General features: G+C 38.7%; 1 protein-coding gene across 1 annotated transcript in view; it reads right to left on the reverse strand.

Moving 5' to 3' along the window:
* LOC115226299 (talin-2-like) overlaps window positions 1-21773 on the reverse strand; it is a 309906-nt gene that overhangs the window by 63146 nt on the left and 224987 nt on the right. The window contains 8 exon segments of the mRNA XM_036515479.1: window positions 44-163; window positions 1333-1434; window positions 4093-4239; window positions 6439-6609; window positions 7811-8045; window positions 8662-8843; window positions 9635-9775; window positions 10374-10535. Of these exon segments, the coding sequence (XP_036371372.1) occupies window positions 44-163; window positions 1333-1434; window positions 4093-4239; window positions 6439-6609; window positions 7811-8045; window positions 8662-8843; window positions 9635-9775; window positions 10374-10535 (1260 nt within the window).

The raw sequence follows: 21773 nt of genomic DNA on the forward strand, positions 1-21773 counted from the left end.
GCTGAAACAAGGGTGGATGAGGGACCGGGGTGAGTTAGCTTACCTCAGGGCTGTTAGCAGTCATGCATGCACCGCGAGAATTGCTTGCTAGCTGACGATAATCTCTGGTCAATTTGTTGGCCAAAGCCCCAAGTTCTGATATGTTTGTTTCATTCTTTCCAAGCTGCAAAGAAACCAAAAGAAAAAAAACAAATTAAAATCAAGAAATATCATCATCATCATCTTCATCATCGTTTAACGTCCGTTTTCTGTGCTAGCATGCGTTGGACGGTTTGACCAGGGTCTGGGAAGCCAGGGGCTGCACCAGGCCCAGTCTGATCTGGCAGTGTTTCTACAGCTGGATGCCCTTCCTAACGCCAACCACTCTGTGAGTGTAGTGGGTACTTTTTATGTGCCACCTGCACAGGTGCCAGGGGAGTCTGGCATCGGCCACGATCGGTTGATGCTTTTAACGTGCCACCGGCACGGAAGCCAGCCAGGGCGGCGCTGGCATCGGCCACGTTCAGATGGTGTTTTTTATGTGCCACCGGTACAGAAGCCAGTTGAGGCGGCGTTGGCATCGGCCACATGTAAACCATTATCATTTTCTCCACCACCACATCATCACCATCATTGTCATCATCATCTCCATTGTACTCATAAAAACCATCATCATTTTCCTCATCACCATCACTATCATCAGTACCATTGTCTCCTCCACTGCCATTATCTCTTCCACAACCACCGTCACGGTCATCTTCAGCATCATCACAATCATCTCCATCCCTCATAGTCAGTTGTTTTTTTTATATCCTAGATGGGCACAAGAAGGAGGCCGTGGGGCTGGCAGAACTGTTAGCAGAGCGGACAAAAGGCTTGGCAGCATTTGGTCTGTCTTTACGTACTGAGTTCAAATTCTGCTGAAGTCGATTTTGCTTTTTATCTTTTTGGGAGACAAATCAAATGAAATGGTAGAATAAAAAGAGAGAGAGAGAAGGGGAGGAGAGGGAGAGAGAGAGGGGGAGGAGAGGGAGAGATAGAGGGAGGAGAGAGAGGTTTTAGATGGGAGGAAGAGATACTTCAGATGGAGAGAGAGAGAGAGGGAGGGAGGCTTTAGATGGAGAGAAAGAGAGGGATCAGCGTGAGAGGCTTTACATGGGAGGAAGAGAGACTTCAGATGGAGAGGGAGGCTTTAGATGGAGAGAGAGAGAGAGAGAGAGAGAGTCTTTAGCTGGAGAGAGGAAGGGGGAGACTTTAGGTGGAGAGAGACCTTAGAGAGCAACACATCAAAGTGCAAGTCCTAAAAAACCACGGACAAGAGAAGAGAGGAGGAGAGCGTAGTCGGAACCTTACCATGTCTTGAGCTGAGCTGGCAATCTGTCGAGCGAGACGCACCATACTGGTTTGGTAATCTACATAGGACTTGCCATCAGTCACATCTAGGTTGAGATCAGTCTGTGGAGAAGAACACAAGACAGAGTTATGAAGAGAAGAGCAGCAGTAATAATATAGTAATAATAATAATAATAATAACAATAGTAATAATAATAATAATAGTAAATAATAGTAGTAATAATAATAAATAATAATAGTAATAATAATAATAATCCTTGTAGAAGTTGTCTGACTCCTCGGTCAATTGTGACCAACCTGCCTTTTTAGCAAAAATATTTTGTCTTAATTATTTGAATTATTGGACCGTGGCCATGCTGTGGCGTCATCACGAAGTATTCTTAGTTGAACGAATTGACCCTTGTACTTTTTTTGAAGCTTGGTACGTACTCTATTTGACTCTTTTGCTGAACCGCAAAGTTATAGGGATGTAAACAAACCAGCACCAGTTGGGAAAAGATGGTGGAGGACAAAACCCAAAGACTTACACATACTTATTTCTATGATGGGCTTCTTTCAGTTTCCAACTAACAAATCCACTCACAAGGTTTTGGTCAGCCTGAGGCTATAGTAGAAGATATACATAGCTAATGTGTGTGTGTATGTGAGAGAGACATGATCATCGTTTAGCAACCATCTTCCAAGCTGGCATGCATTGGTTGGTTTCAAAGGAGCTGGCAACCCAGATGACTGCATCAGGCCCCAATATCCATTTTGGAAAGGTTTCTATAGCCTGATGCCCTTCCTAGTGCCAACAATTTTACAAACTGAACTGCATGCTTTCTATGTGGCACCAGCGAGGTCTGCTTTGGCATGGTTCTTACAGTTGGATGGCCTTCCAAATGGCAACCACTTTACAGAGTGTACTAAGTGCTTTTTATGTGGCACCAGTACCAGTGAGGTCACCAAGGATCTTGCAAGATAAAGACCCTTAGATAGATAGATAGATAGATAGAAAGAGAGAGAGAGAGTGTGTGTGTGTGTGTGTGTGTGTGCATATGGATGTGTGTGAGAGTGAGCGAGTGTATTGAAGATTCATACAGTCAATATTCAAGATTTCTTCCCTGAAAGATGACACATGACAAAAAAATTTAAAAAGTCACCAGTCTTGAACAAAGAAATATACTCTTATGGGAGTATTGAGTACATTTCTCCACTATTTGTTTACCCCAACATACATACATATATTCATGTGTAAATATATATATATATGTATGTATGTAGACAGAGAGAAAGATAGATAGAGCAAAAAATAAAGAGACGGAGGAAGTGAGGAAAAAATAGTGCAAGAGATAGTTGGAGAGCATGCAAATCAGAGAAGTAGGTAAATCAATAAATCTATACTAAGAGAGGACAGACAGACAGCTAGATGGAGAGGTAGATAGACCACTAGATATACAGGTAGAGAAATCGGTAGATAGATAGATACATAGGCAAGGTGATGGATAGAGAGAGATAGGTAAGGAGGGAGACAGAGGGAAAGAAACAAATATGTAAAGGAACAGAAGTCGACAGAAGAAAATATATATTTCTGTGTTCCTTTCTGCTGAAGAGCATAGGCTCGAAATGTAAAAGACTTTCTCACTTCCTGAGCGTTAAACTAATACATCGAACCCATAATCTAGTGATCGTCAGTGCATCACACTAAGCATATATATATACATATATATATATGTATATATATATATATATATAGAGAGAGATAGATAAATATTTAGATAGAAACATGGAGAGAGATAGAAAGAGTGTGTGTGTGGGTTTGTGTGCATATGTGCAAAGAGGCACTAAGGCACATAAGAAAGACTAGGAGAGAGAAAGAGAGAGATGCTAATACAGTCATCTAAATATATATACATACATCATACATATATATATATATGTATGTATATATATATATGTATGTATGTATGTATTCGCATTTATACATACACATGTCTATATTTATGAAATATGCAATAGGAGAAAAAAACAAGAGAGAGAACAACCCAACTACTGAAAGATCCAAATACAAAACAAATCTCCCAAGTGGAAAATCACATTTGTGTGTGTGTGTGTGTGTGTGTGTGTGTGTGTGTGTGTGTGTGTATGTACGTGTACACACATCTTTGTATGCATGCATATGTGTGTGTGCATATATATATATATATATATATATATATATATATATGAAAATGTGTGCATGCATATGTGTAGAAGTGTGTGTTTGTGTGTGTGTATATATATATATATATATATATGGTTTTCGATTCCCAGACCGGGCGTTGTGAGTGTTTATTGAGCGAAAACACCTAAAAGCTCCACGGGGCTCCGGCAGGGGATGGTGGTGATCCCTGCTGTACTCTTTCACCACAACTTTCTCTCACTCTTACTTCCTGTTTCTGTTGTACCTGTATTTCAAAGGGCCGGCCTTGTCACTCTCTGTGTCACGCTGAATATCCCCGAGAACTACGTTAAGGGTACACGTGTCTGTGGAGTGCTCAGCCACTTACACGTTAATTTCACGAGCAGGCTGTTCCGTTGATCAGATCAACCGGAACCCTCGTCGTCATAACCGACGGAGTGTCCATCCATATATATATATGAAGACGTGTGCATGCATATGTGTAGAAGTGTGTGTTTGTGTATATATATATATATATATGGTGTGTGCATGTCTGTGTGTGTGTGTGTTTCTGTGTACCACTAAGTGCTGGTGCAAGTGAGTGCAGTGAGAGTGCATACCTCCGCCATAGATTTAGTTATGCTGTCTATCATATTGCTTACAACACCGGCCTGCGATGCAGCTTCTTCAATCATCTGAAGTAAATCTTGCAGGACATCTTTCAGACCGGTTCCTGTCTCATCAATCTGGGCATGGGCTTTCTCCGCCTGAACACCATTAAAAACAAGAGAAAAACAATCAATTAAAACGAGCAAATGACATTCTTTTATTCATTTATGCATTCATCTTTTAGTCAAGAAGGAAGATATTCTTACTACTGTATCTGCCTGTCAGTCTCCCTTGGGCAGTGCAGCTTAAAACCTCACTTTTCTCATTTTCTTCTGAAGAACACTTAGAGTGGAAACCGGTTCGGATGTAAAATAAATAGATTTAACCCTTTAGTGTTTAAACTGGCCAAATCCGGCCCAATATATTCTACATGTTTTATATTCAAATTGGCGATGTCTAGCCTCTCACACCTAACCTACAATGCCATTCTAAAAATAAGTAATCACATCATTGAAACCTCAAAGCTGTAAGATGATCCAGGATTAATTCAAAACAATTTGAGTGAAAAAGTATTACATTTAACAGAGTAATCTGAACACTAAAGGATTAACATATCTAAATGAAATAAATCTGCATTTTTCTTAATCATTCTAAAAAGGTTTAATGATAATTGTTTTAACACATCATCACCACCAAGATCCCTTAACTGATGCAGCCAATCATTGAGGTGCCACTCTATATGCTTTCATAGTCAGCTGTTGCCAGTGGTCCCTATTTTTCGTCATGTGTAGCAGGTTTGTTGTGCTGTGACCTACCTGGGCCCTTCATGTTGTTAAAACCAGGATTTTCTCAGTCTACTGCTCTTTCACCCCCCAACGAATGGTTTTGGACAGGGAGCTGTGGCGGGATACAAGACTGCACCAGGCTAGCTGCCACCTTTTTACCAGCACAAGGAGTGGTTCGTGTCTGCCAGAATATTTATCAACTTCCTGCCAGAGAAAGATGTTCATTTTGTGCTCCATGTAACAGGATGGGCTGCGACCTTCTGAAGCACTTGGGCTCAAATGCTTAAATTCTTCCCTCCATGTCAGCTGCAAGAGTCCAGCTCTCAGAAGCCTTGAAGTCACCAGAGTCTTGAACCCTCCGAGTCTTGGAAGACAAATGGAATTGGTTTTCCATCTGTTGCTCAGCTTTATCATGGAAACAGAGCCTAAAACTGAATCGTATCTCTTTTTGAGATTTGGTGGATTATATGCTACGATGTAATCTCTCTCTTTACTCTTTTACTTGCTTCAGTCATTTGACTGCGGCCATGCTGGAGCACCGCCTTTAGTCGAGCAAATCAACCCCGGGACTTATTCTTTGTAAGCCCAGTACTTATTCTATCGGTATCTTATGCCGAACCGCTAAGTGATGGGGACGTAAACACACCAGCATCGGTTGTCAAGCAATGCTAGGGGACAAACACAGACACATACATATATATATATGCATATATACGACAGGCTTCTTTCAGTTTCCGTCTACCACTCACAAGGCATTGGTCGGCCCGAGGCTATAGCAGAAGACACTTGCCCAAGATGCCACGCAGTGGGACTGAACCCGGAACCATGTGGTCAGTAAACAAGCTACTTACCACACAGCCACTCCTGCGCCTATCTATGAATACATTATTAAAATTCTACTGAAACATATGTTGGAAGTTCTAAACGCCATTTGTGTTCTCTTTTTATCTATACACCATACCAATGATCAACTCCAGACTAGGACCTATGGCTAAAATTGGATTTGGTACATACATATCTACAGAATCCTAGCAACACTTCATTGTTGATTACCTCAACGTGAAGCCTTATGTTATTGAACCTAGCCATTTCTGTTGATGTGCCTTGATTCTATTAAATCTTAATTCATTTAGAAAACAAAGAGATGACACCGCAAAAACCAAATGTCATGTAACGAACTTCATTAGCTTACAGCTGACTTTCCCAAATCAAGTGCACTTTATCTTCAAGGCTCTGATGAAACTACAGGATGTTACCCTGGTACTCAGCAGAAACAGCTGTGAGCCAATGAAGTTTATTACACATAACCTTGGTTTTTTTTCCCTTCCGGAATCATCTCTTTGTTTTCAATCACCACACTAAACTCATCCAACCCATACGTGTATTGAGTCCTACACCAGGTTATTATTCTTGTTATACCTAAGCAAAACGTATAGACACATTTTGAGGAAGCGGAATAAATAAAGATTAATAGAAGGATAAGCAGATGAGAAAATACATATAGAGACAGACAGACAGACATAGATATGTGAACAGATAGAAACAAAGCCAAGGTGCTCAGTGCATAGTTACCTTTGGGTTACCTCCCCCTTCCTTGCAGGCATATATAAACTGCAGAGCAGATTCCAGTACAGTTTTAGTAAAATCCAGTGTTGATAACAGTTGTTTCGAGTTCATCATTTTGGATGCGGCGCCAATGGCACCTTCTGCCAGGGGCCCGAGGTAATTGGTCAAGAATGAGATCTGGAAATAGAGACACACATAATTATTAATAATAACAATAATAATCCTTTCTACTAAGAGCACAAGGCCTGAAATTTTGTGGGGGAAGGGATTAGTCGATTAGATGGACCTCAGTGTTTCACTGGTACTTAATTTATCGACCCTGAAAGGAGGAAAGGTAAAGTTGACCTCAATAGAATTTGAACTCAGAACATAGCGATAGGCAAAATACAACTAAGCATTTTGTCCAGTGTGCTAACAATTCTGCCAGCTTGCCACCTTAATAATAATAATAATAATAATAGCAACAATAATAACAAGAGCACTCAGAGAGTGCAAACCTCCGCCAAGGCAACACCAATGTCCTCTCAACGGTTAGCTAGAGATGATGTTTTAAAATGAGAATATCTGAAATAAACTCGACTGCTCTCACAAACGAGAATACTAAACATGAACCCGACTGCTCTCAAAAATTAAGTAAAAAAAAACAGGGAAAATAATCCAGAATCCTTGTCTGGTACTGGATCGGTCCCAAAATCTAATCAGTTCGTGCCAGTCATGAGGCCAAACATTCCTGGGAGTTTCATCTGAATCCATCCAGCGGTTCTTGAGATATCTTGTCTACAGACAAACACAGCTGGAAACAATACCTCTGCCTTCGCTAAGGCAGAGGTAATAATCCTTTTTACTGAAGGCACAAGGTCTTCAAACTTTAGGGGAAGGGACTAGTGTTTTACAGGTACTTAATTTATCGATCCCGAAAGGATAAAAGGTAAAGTCAACCTTGGTGGAATTTGAACTTAGAACGTAATGACAGACAAGAGACCACTAAGCATTTCGCCCAGCATGCTAACGATTCTGCCAGCTCACCACCTTAACGATAATAACAACAACAACAGTTGAGGAGGAGATAGAGTGCTGAAAGGGAAGATATTAACCTTATAGTGTATACAACAGTAATAAATATATATATATACATACACACATGATGGGCTTCTTTCAGTTTCCATCTGTCAAATCCACTAAGAAGGCTTTGGTTGGCTCAAGGCTATAATAAAACACACTTACCCAAGATGCCATGCAGTGAGACTGAACCTGGAACCTTGGGGTTGGGAAGCTAACTTCTTACCACACAGCCACGCCTGCACCTATCATCACCAAACAAGAACGACAAGAAGAAGAAGAAGAATGAAGAAGAAGAAGAAGACAGTTGTTGACTCACCATGTGACCGAGATTCTGTGCTTCAGATTTCGCTACATTGCAAATATTGTCCACTTTCTCGATGATGGGACAGAGGCAGTGCAGCATCTGCTCCTGATAACCTTGCAGCGTCTTCTCGTTGTGATCGACCATTTTCTGGCTCGTGGCCAACATGTACGCCTGGTCCAATTCCCGGATGATACGTTCCAGTTGCTTGATCGCCTCATCGCATTCTTTCTGTCCAGGGGCGCTGTCCCTGTGGGAACACAATTAAGAAAAGGGTTCCTCGTTAACTCTGACTGAAAACTGGGTCAGGGGGGTGGTATAAATGAGGGCAATTAGTACAGATTTGTGGGCTTTTGTGTGATTGTGTAAGGACTGAGGCACTCACCACCGCCACCAAATCATTTGCACAGGTTTCCAGCAAGGATTTTCCGAACCCTCCCCTGTCATTTAGTGGAGGCACATGACCCAGTGGTTAGGGGTGTTGGATTCATGACAATGAGATTATGGTTTCGATTCCTGGACCGGGTAAAAAGTTGTGTCCTTGAGCAAAACACTTTATTTCATGTTGTTCCAGTTCATTCAGCCGATGAAAAGGAGTAATCGCCACAATGGACTAGCATCCCATCCAGGGAGAAATACGTATGCCAGAGAAACCAGAAACCTGGCCCTACGCTCCATACAGAGTAATGTGGACTAACCCATTGTCTGTCATTTATGGCAAGAGTGTCCGCTATATAATCACCCCCTGTCCTATCAAACCAGTCCTACAACACCACACAAAGAAGGGACCACAAGTGAAGAGGGGTACCAAAGACGAAACAATACAAATACTGGAAAAAGATGGGTTTAGTGAAAGCTTCACTTACTTTATAGAAGATACCAACTTCTTCATGGCATCAGAGACACTCTTGGAATGGTTAGAATACAACTGGTAGGTTGAAGGATCTTTGGGGTTGACAGCCAGTTGCTTAGCAGCTTGGAGCATATGGCAGGCACCGTCTATCATTGACATGCCGGCCAAAGTGATTGGTTCTTGAGCTTTTTGAGCCTGTTTAAACAGAACAAACATTATTATTATTATTATTACAAATCTAGTTTATGCGAAGAAAGCATCATTAAATTAAAAAGCCCTTCAAGATTTTGCACAGCCCCACCCACTATCACTACTGTTTTCTACCCAGCTATTATCAGCCACCCTTATGTTATTCAGTGCAACCTTTTGCATGGTCGGGTTGTCAGCAATAGAAATGCAGCAGAACTAAAAGCAAGACCTGTCAAAAGGACGCATGAACCTAATGTGGGTTCATTGACTATTTAAGCAATAGCATAGGCCCTCAGAAAATCTGCGGTGGTGTCCAGTGGGCTTGAAGACCATTGAGAGTGAAACAGCCCTTAGCTTTTTGTTAAAGCATGTCTCTAGAACCCACTTGAAACCCAGGTTATATCTGCTCCGACAAACAGCAGGGACTTGGCCAGCAGGTCCTCTCTGATGGTCAACAATTGACAGCAAGTGACTACGTAGAAGCTCCCTCAAATGGTTCATCAGGTCCCTATTTTAACCCTTTAGCATTCAGATTATTCTCTCAAATGTAATGCTTATTTTTTCACAATGTTTCCAGTTAATCCTGGAAAATAATCACACAATGGTGTGATTATTATTTTTTCGAATGACATTGCAGAGTAGGTGTGAAAGGCTGGATCTGGCCAGTTTGAACAGAAAACAGAGAGAATACTTGGGCCCCAGATATGACTGGTTTAAATACCAAAGGGTTGAAGTAAATCTTACTATTTCTCACAGATCAACCCCCACCCCATATAGTAGCCCTTGTTGGTCCTTACCTCTGTACTGATCTTAGCGGGGACACTTGCAAAGTCAGGTGAAGAAGCAAAACAAGTCAATTCGTCAACAGCCTTGAGGAGGGGCACTGCAGCTTTTGCACAGTTTTGGCGGTTTTCTTCAGTGAAATCAATGTCGAGGTTCTGTAAAGAGACACGAGAAATACATCAAAGACAATTGATAATGACAATTACAGCATCAGTAATAATAAGTTATTCTTTTATTAGCCACAAGGGCTTACATACAAAACATTAAAAGACATGCAACAACATATAAGACAAAAAGAGGATGACAGAAAGGGTTTTGCAGTCATCATCATCATCGTTTAACGTCCGCTTTCCATGCTAGCATGGGTTGGACGGTTCAACTGGGGTCTGGGAAGCCCAAAGGCTGCACCAGGCCCAGTCTGATCTGGCAATGTTTCTATGGCTGGATGCCCTTCCTAACGCCAACCACTCCATGAGTGTAGAGAGTGCTTTTTATGTGCCACCGACACAGGTGCCAGATGAGGCTGGCAAACGGCCACGAACGGATGGTGCTTTTTACATGCCACCGGCACGATTTACGTGCCACATGTTAACAATATAATTAAAAATTAAACAAATTAAACTCCCAAAAGGGTTAAGAGGAAAAATAATCAGCAGAAGACATTGACCCCCAAAAGGTTGAACTACAAAGTCGACCTTGGTGGAATTTGAACTCAAAACATGGAGATGGATGAAATGCTTTGTTGGGACTTACCTTGATAGCAGCTACCAGGTTGGCAGTGCTGTTGGCAACTTCTTTGGCAGCCTGAACGAAGTGGCGCCGAGCTACAGGGTTGCTGGTCATTGACGATGCTAGTCGGCAGGCATTACATAGGGCAGATGTGTGTTTAGCAACAACAGTAGCAGCAGAGAGGACCTGGCAGCGCAACGCAGAGCGGAAAAGAAACAAGGAAACCAGTTAAGAAACCAGAGAAAGATTTCAAACAAATTCATAAAAAGGGATCACAATAAACAAAAACGGGGTTTCCTTTACAGTTGGTGGTGGGCATTAACTTCATAGTTTGGCAAAATAGAGAGCATACAGTTATACATACATCCGTATCGGTGTGTGTGTGTATGTGTGTGTGTGTGTATATATATATATGTGTGTGTGTGTATATATATGTGTGTATTAATCCTTTAGCATTTAGACTGATCATATTTGGCCAAAAGATCCTGCTTTATGTCCAGATTGGCCAGACCTGGCCTCTCACACCTACCCTACAATGTCATTCTAAGAATAAACAATCATACGAAATGAGAATCTATGCATCTGTGAGATAATCACATTTAACAGAGTAATATAAAGGTTAACGAGTTAAATGTATGTATGTTTTATATATATATAAATATATATATATATACATACATATATATATATATATATACGTATATATATATATATATATACATATATATATATATCTGTGTATCAATGTAAGATATATGTGTATGTGCAAGAAACAGAGGGCCACATTCATTTTAACACACAACAGTACAAATACACATACATATGTGAGTGTGTGTGTGTGTGTATATGTACACACACACACACACAAACACACACGAGTTATTACATTCAATATAAAATGAGTTTAAAAAAATGAAAAAGAAATGGGTGAATTAAAGTAGCCATTACAAAACAACAAAACAATTTAATATAAAGCAAACGATTTTTAAACAAAAAATGAAAAAAACAAACAACCTGAAAAACTACAAATGGGAGAAAAAATATAAAAACTGTAAGAAAAGAAAATTTAATTCAGATATCCTATTGGGGTTCAATTCTAAGCTGCTGCAATAAACGACGTTTGAAGCCAGTGCTTTGACCTAAAAGAAAATTTAGTTAAGTCCACTGAGCTTGGAGTGATGGAAAAAAGGGTTAACTGTACTTATTTTATCAAGGGAAAAATTGTCACCACATACAGACATACACACATATTATATTTCTACATTTGGTTATGATTAAATTTCTGCTGTAGCTATTATGTCATGTACATTACATAACACATAGGACTAAATCATTGTTATTACCCCTGGTTATGGACATGATATTTGAGTGGGCACGTAATTCTTGCTCTACAGTTACAAAACCTTGACAATGTTCATGGCATTTAGGAGTTGCTTAAACTTCTTGCAGCTTCACAGGATTATGAACTACCAATGGTCAAATTCCATATCCAACCTACAACAGCAGTCAAAAAACTGGGATGCATCCAGTTACTTCAATGATTTGGGAGCATCAGCTGAGACTGGTTGGCCATGTTGCTTCATTTTCCAAGTTGGATCCAGTGTATTGTGTCCTCCGCTCTGAGGATCCAGCTGGGGGTGATACCTCCTGATGGTCGGCCACTTTTCAATCACCATCATGGATTTGACCAGCACACATTGTGCATTTCATGTTGAAACATTTATCAAGAAAGCTAAATTTGGGAGGTTCATTGCTGCACCCTATATACATGAGTGTGTGTGTGTGTGTATATACACACACAACACATTCGTTCATTTATTAAATGTCTGTTTGTCCCATATTACAAAAGGTTTAAACAAGGACTTATTTAAAGGTGGGATTCTATAGTAGGACGCTCTTCCCGTCTCTAACCCTTACCAGTTGTTTAAGTAAGGAATTCCTTAAATTCTGCAAGTCTTCAAAAAAAATAAAACCCCAAAAAACAGACCAACTGGTCATAGTGTCAACAATGAAACGCCGCCACCACCACCACCACTCTTCTAAACGGTGACAAATTAAACGAGATTCGTTAATAATTTGAATTAAAGCAATATTAATTGCGTAATACTAAAATTAAGTACCATTTCTTTCTAATTGAAATATAATTTCCACAAAAATTAACAGAAACAAATACATACATACTAAAAAAAAAAATAACATAATTGAAATTAAAACAAAAAACAACAACAAAACAATGAACAAGTATAATTAACAAAAATGAAATTGGTGTTAGTTTATTTCTACCACTACTACTACTGCTATTATTTATTCCTGCTAAAAGTGGTAGTAGTAGTAATGTACTACAGTCAGTATGACTACAAATAGTATATACTACTTACTGCTGCTATCACTACTAATACTACTACTAATACTACTAGTAATAATAATAATTCTATCATTAAAACTTGCTGCTGATACTACTACATCTACTAGTACACTATGGCCAGCACACTCATCAATACTTATGATGCAACTACCACCACCACCACTACCACCGTCACCATCAGTTGTTACTACTATTACTACTACACGTGTAGGGGCTCCTTGAATAGCCTTAGGTGGTGGTTCTAACCCCTGATACTTCAGTCTACTACCAAGGGGTATATCTATAATATGCGGGCATGGCTGTGTGGTTAGGGAGCTTGCTTCCTAGCTACATGGTTTCGGGTTCAGTCCCACTGCATGGCACTTTGGGTAGGTGTCTTCCACTATAGCCCCGAGCTGACCGAAGCTTTGTGATTGAATTCGGTAGGCGGAAGTTACTGCCGTGTGTGTATGTGTGCGTATAGCTGTTCAGTGCCTCTCCGAAAGAGAGAGAGAGGGGGAGTAAACTGCTTTCATTTAATTCCTGTATAAACCCCTAAATTTTGTGTTACCTTTCTCCACCACAACGTCTGCTCTTACACCACACTAAAAGACATTATTATTATTATTATTATCAACGTTGCACAGTATACAATATTGTGAGGTTGTTGGTTGAAGATATTGTGTCTACCGGTGGGGCTTGTATTCTGTCAAGTCACAACAAGGGCCTCAGATACAGAGTGCTTTGCACAATATGCGTGTAAGTTCCAAGTAATGCTGACTTTTGCAATACATCTAGATTGTAGGGTATTTCTAAGGTTTTCTATATCTAAAAGTGCTGGCACCATAGCAACAACCAACAAAAAATGTGATTTTCCCCATTCTTGTTCTACACTTGGAATTTCTTGAAATTCTTCCAAGTGATAACTGGATCTACTTATACACAAGGAATTACTTTGGATGTTAATTCTATTTGAATTTACCTCTTGATATAGTTAACCAAATTCTATTAATACTGAGAGCTTCGTAGATATCTGTTTGGATTTGTTAATCCGTTTTACCTCCAATATATATTGCTTATAATGCGTGTATATATGTATATACCTGTAAACTAAACAAAATATATAAAAAAAGTTGAACAAAAACAATGTAAGACATGCACTACTGGTACACACACTTAAATGTAGGAACGTACACAATTACATGCATCTATCTCCATGAAGACATGAATTTTTAAAAGGGAAAGGTTGATAGGGACTTTAGAGCTTCAGTTTAGTTGCCATTGTCAGATTGTCTTATGAGGACAAGCCAGCAAAAACTTTGAGTTCACAGTCAATTTTCCCCTTAAAAAAATTTTAAAAAAAGATGTACTCTAGTACAAGTATTGAGTAGTACTTTAATGTTAAATTGTTTTTCTTTTTATGTATAGCTTACACATGTATGCATATATGTATGTAATAGTGATGAACAGTGGGAATGAGTGCTCAACACCACATTAGGTGAATAAATATCCTTTATTGTGGTTTAATAAGGCAACCAATGGTTTCATGTGCAAAAGGTAACCACAATTTTCAAGCTATCTACTTGTGAATGTTGGTAATCCTTTTATATAAACGCATATCCATGTAGACTTATTTATAAGTCTACATGGATATTTATATAATTATATATATATATATACACATAGTGTATATGTGTGTATGCATGTAGGTATGTGTATATATATATATATATATCAATGTGATTGTGGAAAACAGTGTGAACAAGTATTCAACAACATATTTGTTAGATAAATATTCTTTTTCTTTGTGGATTAACATTACCGTTAATGCTAGCAATGTTAACACAAATAACATGAATGAATGAATGTGTGTATATATATATATATATATATATATATATATATATATGGACATAGACCTTGTATTGAAATCAAAGAGTAGTTTTCTGAGAGAATTCCAGGTTACAGCCAAACATACCAGGGTGCAACACTCCAATAAGTGCCTTAATTCTATATCATCAGAGGCCTTCTACTATAAGAGCCCCAATAAAGAATTGAGCAACTTGAAGCAGCTGTTCCATTGGTGGGGCTTATATTTGAATAAAAATAAACCGCTTCAACCGATATTGAGCACTGTATACCTTGATTAGGGTCATCTCTTGCACACACAGATACACTTACAGCAAGATACATTTTCATACAAGAAACACATATAATATATATACATGCATTACAGAATGCAGTTGCATGGTACATGCATATTAATGAAAGCACATTTTTACATCGCAAAAGTTGTGCGGGTATATGTAAAATGTGTGTGTGTATAGGTATGTGAAACTAAGAATATGGTAAGACAGTTCTCTAATGAATAAATGTGAGAGCAATGAAGGAACCAATTAAAATAGCTCTATCCCCCCCCCCACCAACAATTGTTTACTCTTGCAGATTCCATAGATATTTTGACAATGATGTAAAGTTAAATTTTACTCCAGGATTGAAATGAATGTGTGTGTTGGACATAACGAGTTTTAAATGTCTTTTCTGTTAACCCTATATGTACCAATTACCAATTCAATTTCATCTGTTGCTCTATACAGTAGACACTTTCCATCAAGGGGACAGTTAAATTGGTTTCGGGTTGTAGTTGCATCTGTGTGTGTATACATTTATACACATACATGAATATGTGAAAAAAAGGGGTTAGTAGAGCAAAAAAAAAAACCCTCGGGTGCATGCATATGCCAGCCTTGTGCAAAATTGTGCATATTCAGATATAAAACATGCATTTGTCAATATGTATGCATATTTGTGCTTGTGTGTGTATGTACAGAAGTATGGTATGTGCATGTATATTATATTATATATATATATATATATGCACATATACACAAAGCATACTTTTGAGTGAGTATATATGTGAGATCTGTTTACACTCATATGTAAAAGTATATAACTGTGTGTGTGTATGTATGTGTGTTATATAGATGTATATTTATATATATACACACACATACATATACACACCTTCACATACTTAATATATGACCAAGGATTGTGTATGTATATCATCTTGTGTATGTATGTATGTATGTATGTACGTGTGTTATACTAAGTGTGCCCAAATTACCTCAAGTCTCATTTTTTTCTGAAACAGATATACATATACACACATATATATATATATACATAAACATAAATATATACAAACATATATACATACATAACTTATTTAAAATACACAGACAATTATACATACACACACATATATATACATACAAACATATACATCCATATATATATGAACACACACACATATACATACATACACACACTTCAAAATTTTCAAATTTCTTTCGTGTATATGAATGTGTGTGTATATATATCATGGTATTGACCAGAATATTGGATGTTATACATTGCTTGTCACAATGCGCTTCACATCGTTTTAGCTGTCAAATGATGCCACCCTGCTCGCTAGGTGGTGCAATGTGAAATGAAGTGCTTTGCTCAGGAACAAAATGCCACCGCCTGGTCTGGGAATCGAACCCACGACCTAGCGGCTGTAAGCACAGCACCCTAACCACTAGGCCACACACACACATATATATATAAAACAAGATAAAAATTAACATTGGCGATTAATACAGAAAATAAAACCTGCTCTAATCCCTTGCTCCCCCCTCCACAAACTTTCAAACAGCAAAGCAGACAACAATAACAACACAAAAGACAGCAACAATAACAAAAAAAAAAAGAAACGAACATCAGTGAGGGAGCTACTGTGTAATCACTCAACCAGCTAGAAATAACAACCAAATAACCCTACAATCTTAAAAAATGGAAGGTCATTAAATAATGCAGTCTCAGAGGCATTATGTTTGAATAAAGGTTGGGATGGACATGGTAGGAACGGAATTTTTTGGTCAAGACTGCCTTAAGGCTAAATGATATCAACAGTAGAGACACACAATATAATGTACTCCTAGATACACTAAGACAGAATGTAAAATGGTATAGTTACATGTCTACTGAAAGTGGAACATACAGCCGGTGTTGGTGTGTTTATGTCTGTGTAACTTAGCAGTTTGGCAAAAGGGACTGATAGAATAAGTACCAGGTTTTAGAATAAAAAAGTACTGGGGTTGATTCATTTGATTACGTATATTCAAGGTAGTGCTCCAGCATGGCCGCAGTCTAATGACTGATACAAATAAAAGAGAAAATATATATTTACTCATTTACTTGTTTCAGTCATCTGACTGTGGTCATGCTGGAGCACCGCCTTTAGTCGAGGAACTCGACCCCAGGACTTATTCTTTGTAAGCCTAGTACTTATTCTATCGGTCTCTTTTGCCGAACCGCTAAGTTACGGGAACGTAAACACACCAGCATCGGTTATCAAGCGATGTTGGGGGGTGGGTAACACAACACACAAACATACACATATATATATATATACATATATACGACGGGCTTCTTTCAGTTTCCGTCTACCAAATCCACTCACAAGGCTTTGGTCGACCTGAAGCTATAGTAGAAGACACTCGCCCAAGATGCCACGCAGTGGGACTAAACCCAGAACCATGTGGTTGGTTAGCAAGCTACTTACCACACAGCCACTCCTACGCCTATATATATATATATATATATATATACACACACACACACACACATATATATATATATATATACACACACACACACATATATATATGTTCAATTTGCTTTGGATGAATGCCTCAGAATCACAAACACAAGATTCATCGTTATTATGAATGATCTTTAATAATATTTATGGATGTGAAAATGTACTCACTAATGAGCTGCTGGGATACAGAAACATATGTTGTGATACATTAAGAAAACCTATAAATTTGTACCAAGTCATTTTTGTTATTACATACACGTGTGTGTGTGTGTGTGTGTGTATATATATATATATATATAATATATATGAAGTGAGACTGTAGTCATGGCTGCTGCCAGTGTCGTGTAACTGGCCTGTTAAAAAGCACCCTTCAATCGGGCGATATGCTGTGCTTGTGAAAACCTGTTGAATTGAGTGAAATCAGTCGTGGCTGATGGTAATAATGTCTGACTAGCATGCATGCAGGTGACACGTAAAAAGCACCATTAAAGCGTTGGGCCTCATGGAGGCAGTGACATGTGACCAAGATCCTCGGTGATAAACCATGCTTGTGTTGACCTGTCAAGCCAAGTGAAACTGTAGTTGTGACCAATGCTGGTTTCAGGTCAATGGCAGCCATGCTGGTGGTATGTAAAAAACATCCACTACTCTCTCGGAGTGGTTGGCATTAGGAAGGGCATCCAGCTGTAGAAGCCTTGTTAAATCAGACTGGAACTTGGTGCAGCTGCCTGGCTTACCAGTTTTCAGTAAAACCGTCCAACCCATGCCAACATGGAAAGTGGATGATGATGATGATGAGGATGGTGTGTGTATATATATATATATATATATATATACACACACACACATACACGTGTAGATGCACATTTATAATCGCTGCTCTACAAGTGGTATTTTGTTAATTCTCCTGTCATCAAACTCCCTGTTGTCTTGGCACCTTCAGAGACATGTGGAAGAGGAAGGAGTCTCCCTTACTTAAAAAACAAGGGTTAGTGACAGGAAGGGCATCTGGCTGTATAACAATGCCTCATGAACATAAAATTAACGATGGACTGAATGAACCCAGGTCTGTCTCATTTGTGCTTATATCACAAATGATATCTTTATTTTTTTTTTGCATTCTTTACTCCTGAAGATATGGGTAACACATCACACTCAAATGATGCATGATGATACTGTAATTATGCATGTAATGTTTATATTCTATTGAAACAGCTGTAGAGTACAAATTTCAAATTATGTGAAACTTATGCCTTTCTGTCATTTATTCTAAATATGTAGGTATATACAAACACACATGTATACAGACATCTTCAAAGTATTTAATATATATACTAAAACACACAACACATACTATCACCAGTGTTAAATATGTATATATGTGCACATAGCACACGATATGCGTAAATATTTGGTGTGTGCTTTTATACATGCATTCTTTGATGATAAATATATATATGTTCATAGAGCACTGCAATCCATGTACTTACGAGCAAAGAGAAATATGGAAAATATGTATGCTCGCATATGTGCACACAGCAGAGCATGCACACGGGCACCAATGTATGTATATATGAGTGCACTGCTCTAAGTTTTGCAGTAATATGCAACACTGTATGAAATGACCAATACAGACCAACATGTTAAGTACAGCATTATATAGTGGAATTCACAATACAGCAATTGTAGACAAAAGTACAAATATTCAAAATTTGTTGCATTAAGACATGCAAACTGTCCCTAAATATTCACAACACTGCACAAAATACAATACACAATTTTATGAAATATAAGGTGCTGCAACAGAGAGAGCACCATATCAAGAATGTAAAATACTGCACAATCTTGAAGTTATTCAAGAGTGCACAAGGTGCATCATACTGAAAATAAATACCACTGCACAGTGCACTATCATGAAATTGCACATCCACTGCAGCAAACTAAAACCAATAGAAAACAGCATCAATAGACTACACTGCAGATGATGAAGTGCATAACAGTGAAAATCTGTAATTCACCATCATCACCATAAACTACACTGCTGCAAGTGTTGCACACCACAGCAAAAATCAAACCTGAACCACAACAGAGTTTAAAAACATTGTGCACATTTAAATGCACCATCCTGATACTATAACACTGCACTGAAAATAGATATCAAATTAAGGTGCATGGCACTACACGCAAAAATAAACTGTAGTGCATAAATTGCTGTACATCACACAGGAACAATACAATGCACACTGTGCATTACTGAAAAGGACCATATTACAAACAAGGCAGCACATGGAAGTGCACAGAAATTGCTGCATAGCACACTGGAATGACAACATTGCACACAGTGCATCACTAGACATGAAAGTGCTTGGCAGTGCATATACATAGAGTGCATAAACCACAATACATCATACTGGAGCTACACAAAGTACACGCAGTGCATGATGGGAAATAGGGGATCACTGTAGACATTAAAAGGTGCAAAACTGCACAGAAGAAAAGATGACTCCATTTACATTCAACTCATTGTACCTTGAAGGTATGCCCTGGCACATCACCACCACCATGACTCTCACTCTCTTTCTCTCACCCCCCCTCTCCCTCTGGGATAACAACCTATCTCCTCCACAGCAAGACACCTGTTGCCATCCTTTTATTATAATTAAATCTCTCATCACCTAGCATATAGCTACATGCCTCTCGTACACACGTCAAGGCAGCTTATTCTGTGCGTTATTTGGTGACCTCACTGATGCTGGTGCCACATAAAAAGCACCCAGTACACACTGTGACTCCTATACACAACCTTTCTAACATGGATGGATATCTGACATAAGTGTACATTTTCCAAGTGAAGTAATACTTTTCTAGTCTATCAAACTACAGCCCCTTATGCCTGGCCTCAATTGAGGGGTCTTGCCCTACAAGTCACTGAGAGTCCTCACTGCTTCTGGTACCACATAAGTACCCAGTTACAGTTTGTAAAGTGGTTGGTATGAGGATAGTTGCATACAGAAGTGCTGAGCTCTGATTGGGATGGGAACCTGTGGAAGGGGTAGACCCAGGAAGAAGTGGGACGAAGTGGTGTGAAAGGATCTTTGGATGTTGAGCCTCAATGAGGAAATGAGAAGGGACCATAAGTCGTAGCGATTTGCTGTATTTGATTTGTCAAGCCGAGTACAGGCTTGTTTGTCCTTTGCACGTGCCGATGCCACGTAAAATACACCTGTGCCAACGTTGCACAAATGCATCTGTGATGATGGCACATACAAAGAACACCCAGCATAGCGTGTAAAGTGGCTGGCGTTAGGAAGGGCATCCAGCTGAAGAAAGCTTGCCACAACAGAGAATTGGTGTCTGGCCAGCTCCAAGTCAAACCATCCAACCCATGCCGGCATGGAAAAATGGACGTTAAAGGATGATGATGATGGGGTGACAATGACGACGCATGAGGTTAAAGCATGGTTGAAAAATGCTGTGGTAAAGACTGAGAGTATTGTAATCAACGTAAGAACGGGATTGGGTTAAAAGTCGCAATAAGTAATTCATTAAAACACAGAAGATAGATGATTGGTGAAGAACGGAGAGAACCCTAGGGTATATAATTGAATTAAAAAAAAGCATGGGGGACACAGAGAGCTGTGATAAATAAATAAATGAACAATAAATAAAAGAACATTCTGTCTGTGACTGAATTCCACCCTATGTGGAAATGAATAAAAATCAATCAATCAATCATTGATTAAACAGAGATCAGTACTCTACTGTTTTGCTGAAATGCAAAGATTCCATGCTAACATCATGCAAATTTTTTTAACTTTGCAGATCTGGATAACCCATGCTGACATCAGACAGGTAATAGAGAGTGCAAATGCAGACACACAAAACATATTCTACAAACGCCACAGGTATGCATTTGTTTGCAAGATTTCTTGATGATCATCGTTGGCAAAATGACCCTCCCTAGATACTGTATGTGTGTGTGTGTGTGTGGTGTGTGTGTGTGTGTGTGTGTATATATTATATATATATATATATATATATATATATATATATATAATATATATATATATATATATATATATATATATATTCAAATTTCCAATGACTGACACAAAACACCACTGCATGCTTTGAAACTTTAAGTACCAAGGAATTTGAATGAAACTGTTTTGATCCATATATGTGTGTGTATGTATGTAAATATATATATATGTACATACATACATATATCTACATACACACATATGCATCTCTCTATCTATGCATACATGTCTATATACACACACATACATGCAAATTCAGTTGATATGCTTGAAACTGCTACTCAGTTTTTCTCATTCACGTCTCATCCAACAACATAATTTATTCCAGATAAAAACCACCAATAATTTGATCGAGAATGAAATTTGTTGCCTGGTGACAAAAAAATAAA

Source organism: Octopus sinensis, linkage group LG30, assembly GCF_006345805.1.
Source record: "Octopus sinensis linkage group LG30, ASM634580v1, whole genome shotgun sequence".
NCBI classification, from domain to species: Eukaryota; Metazoa; Mollusca; class Cephalopoda; order Octopoda; family Octopodidae; genus Octopus; species Octopus sinensis.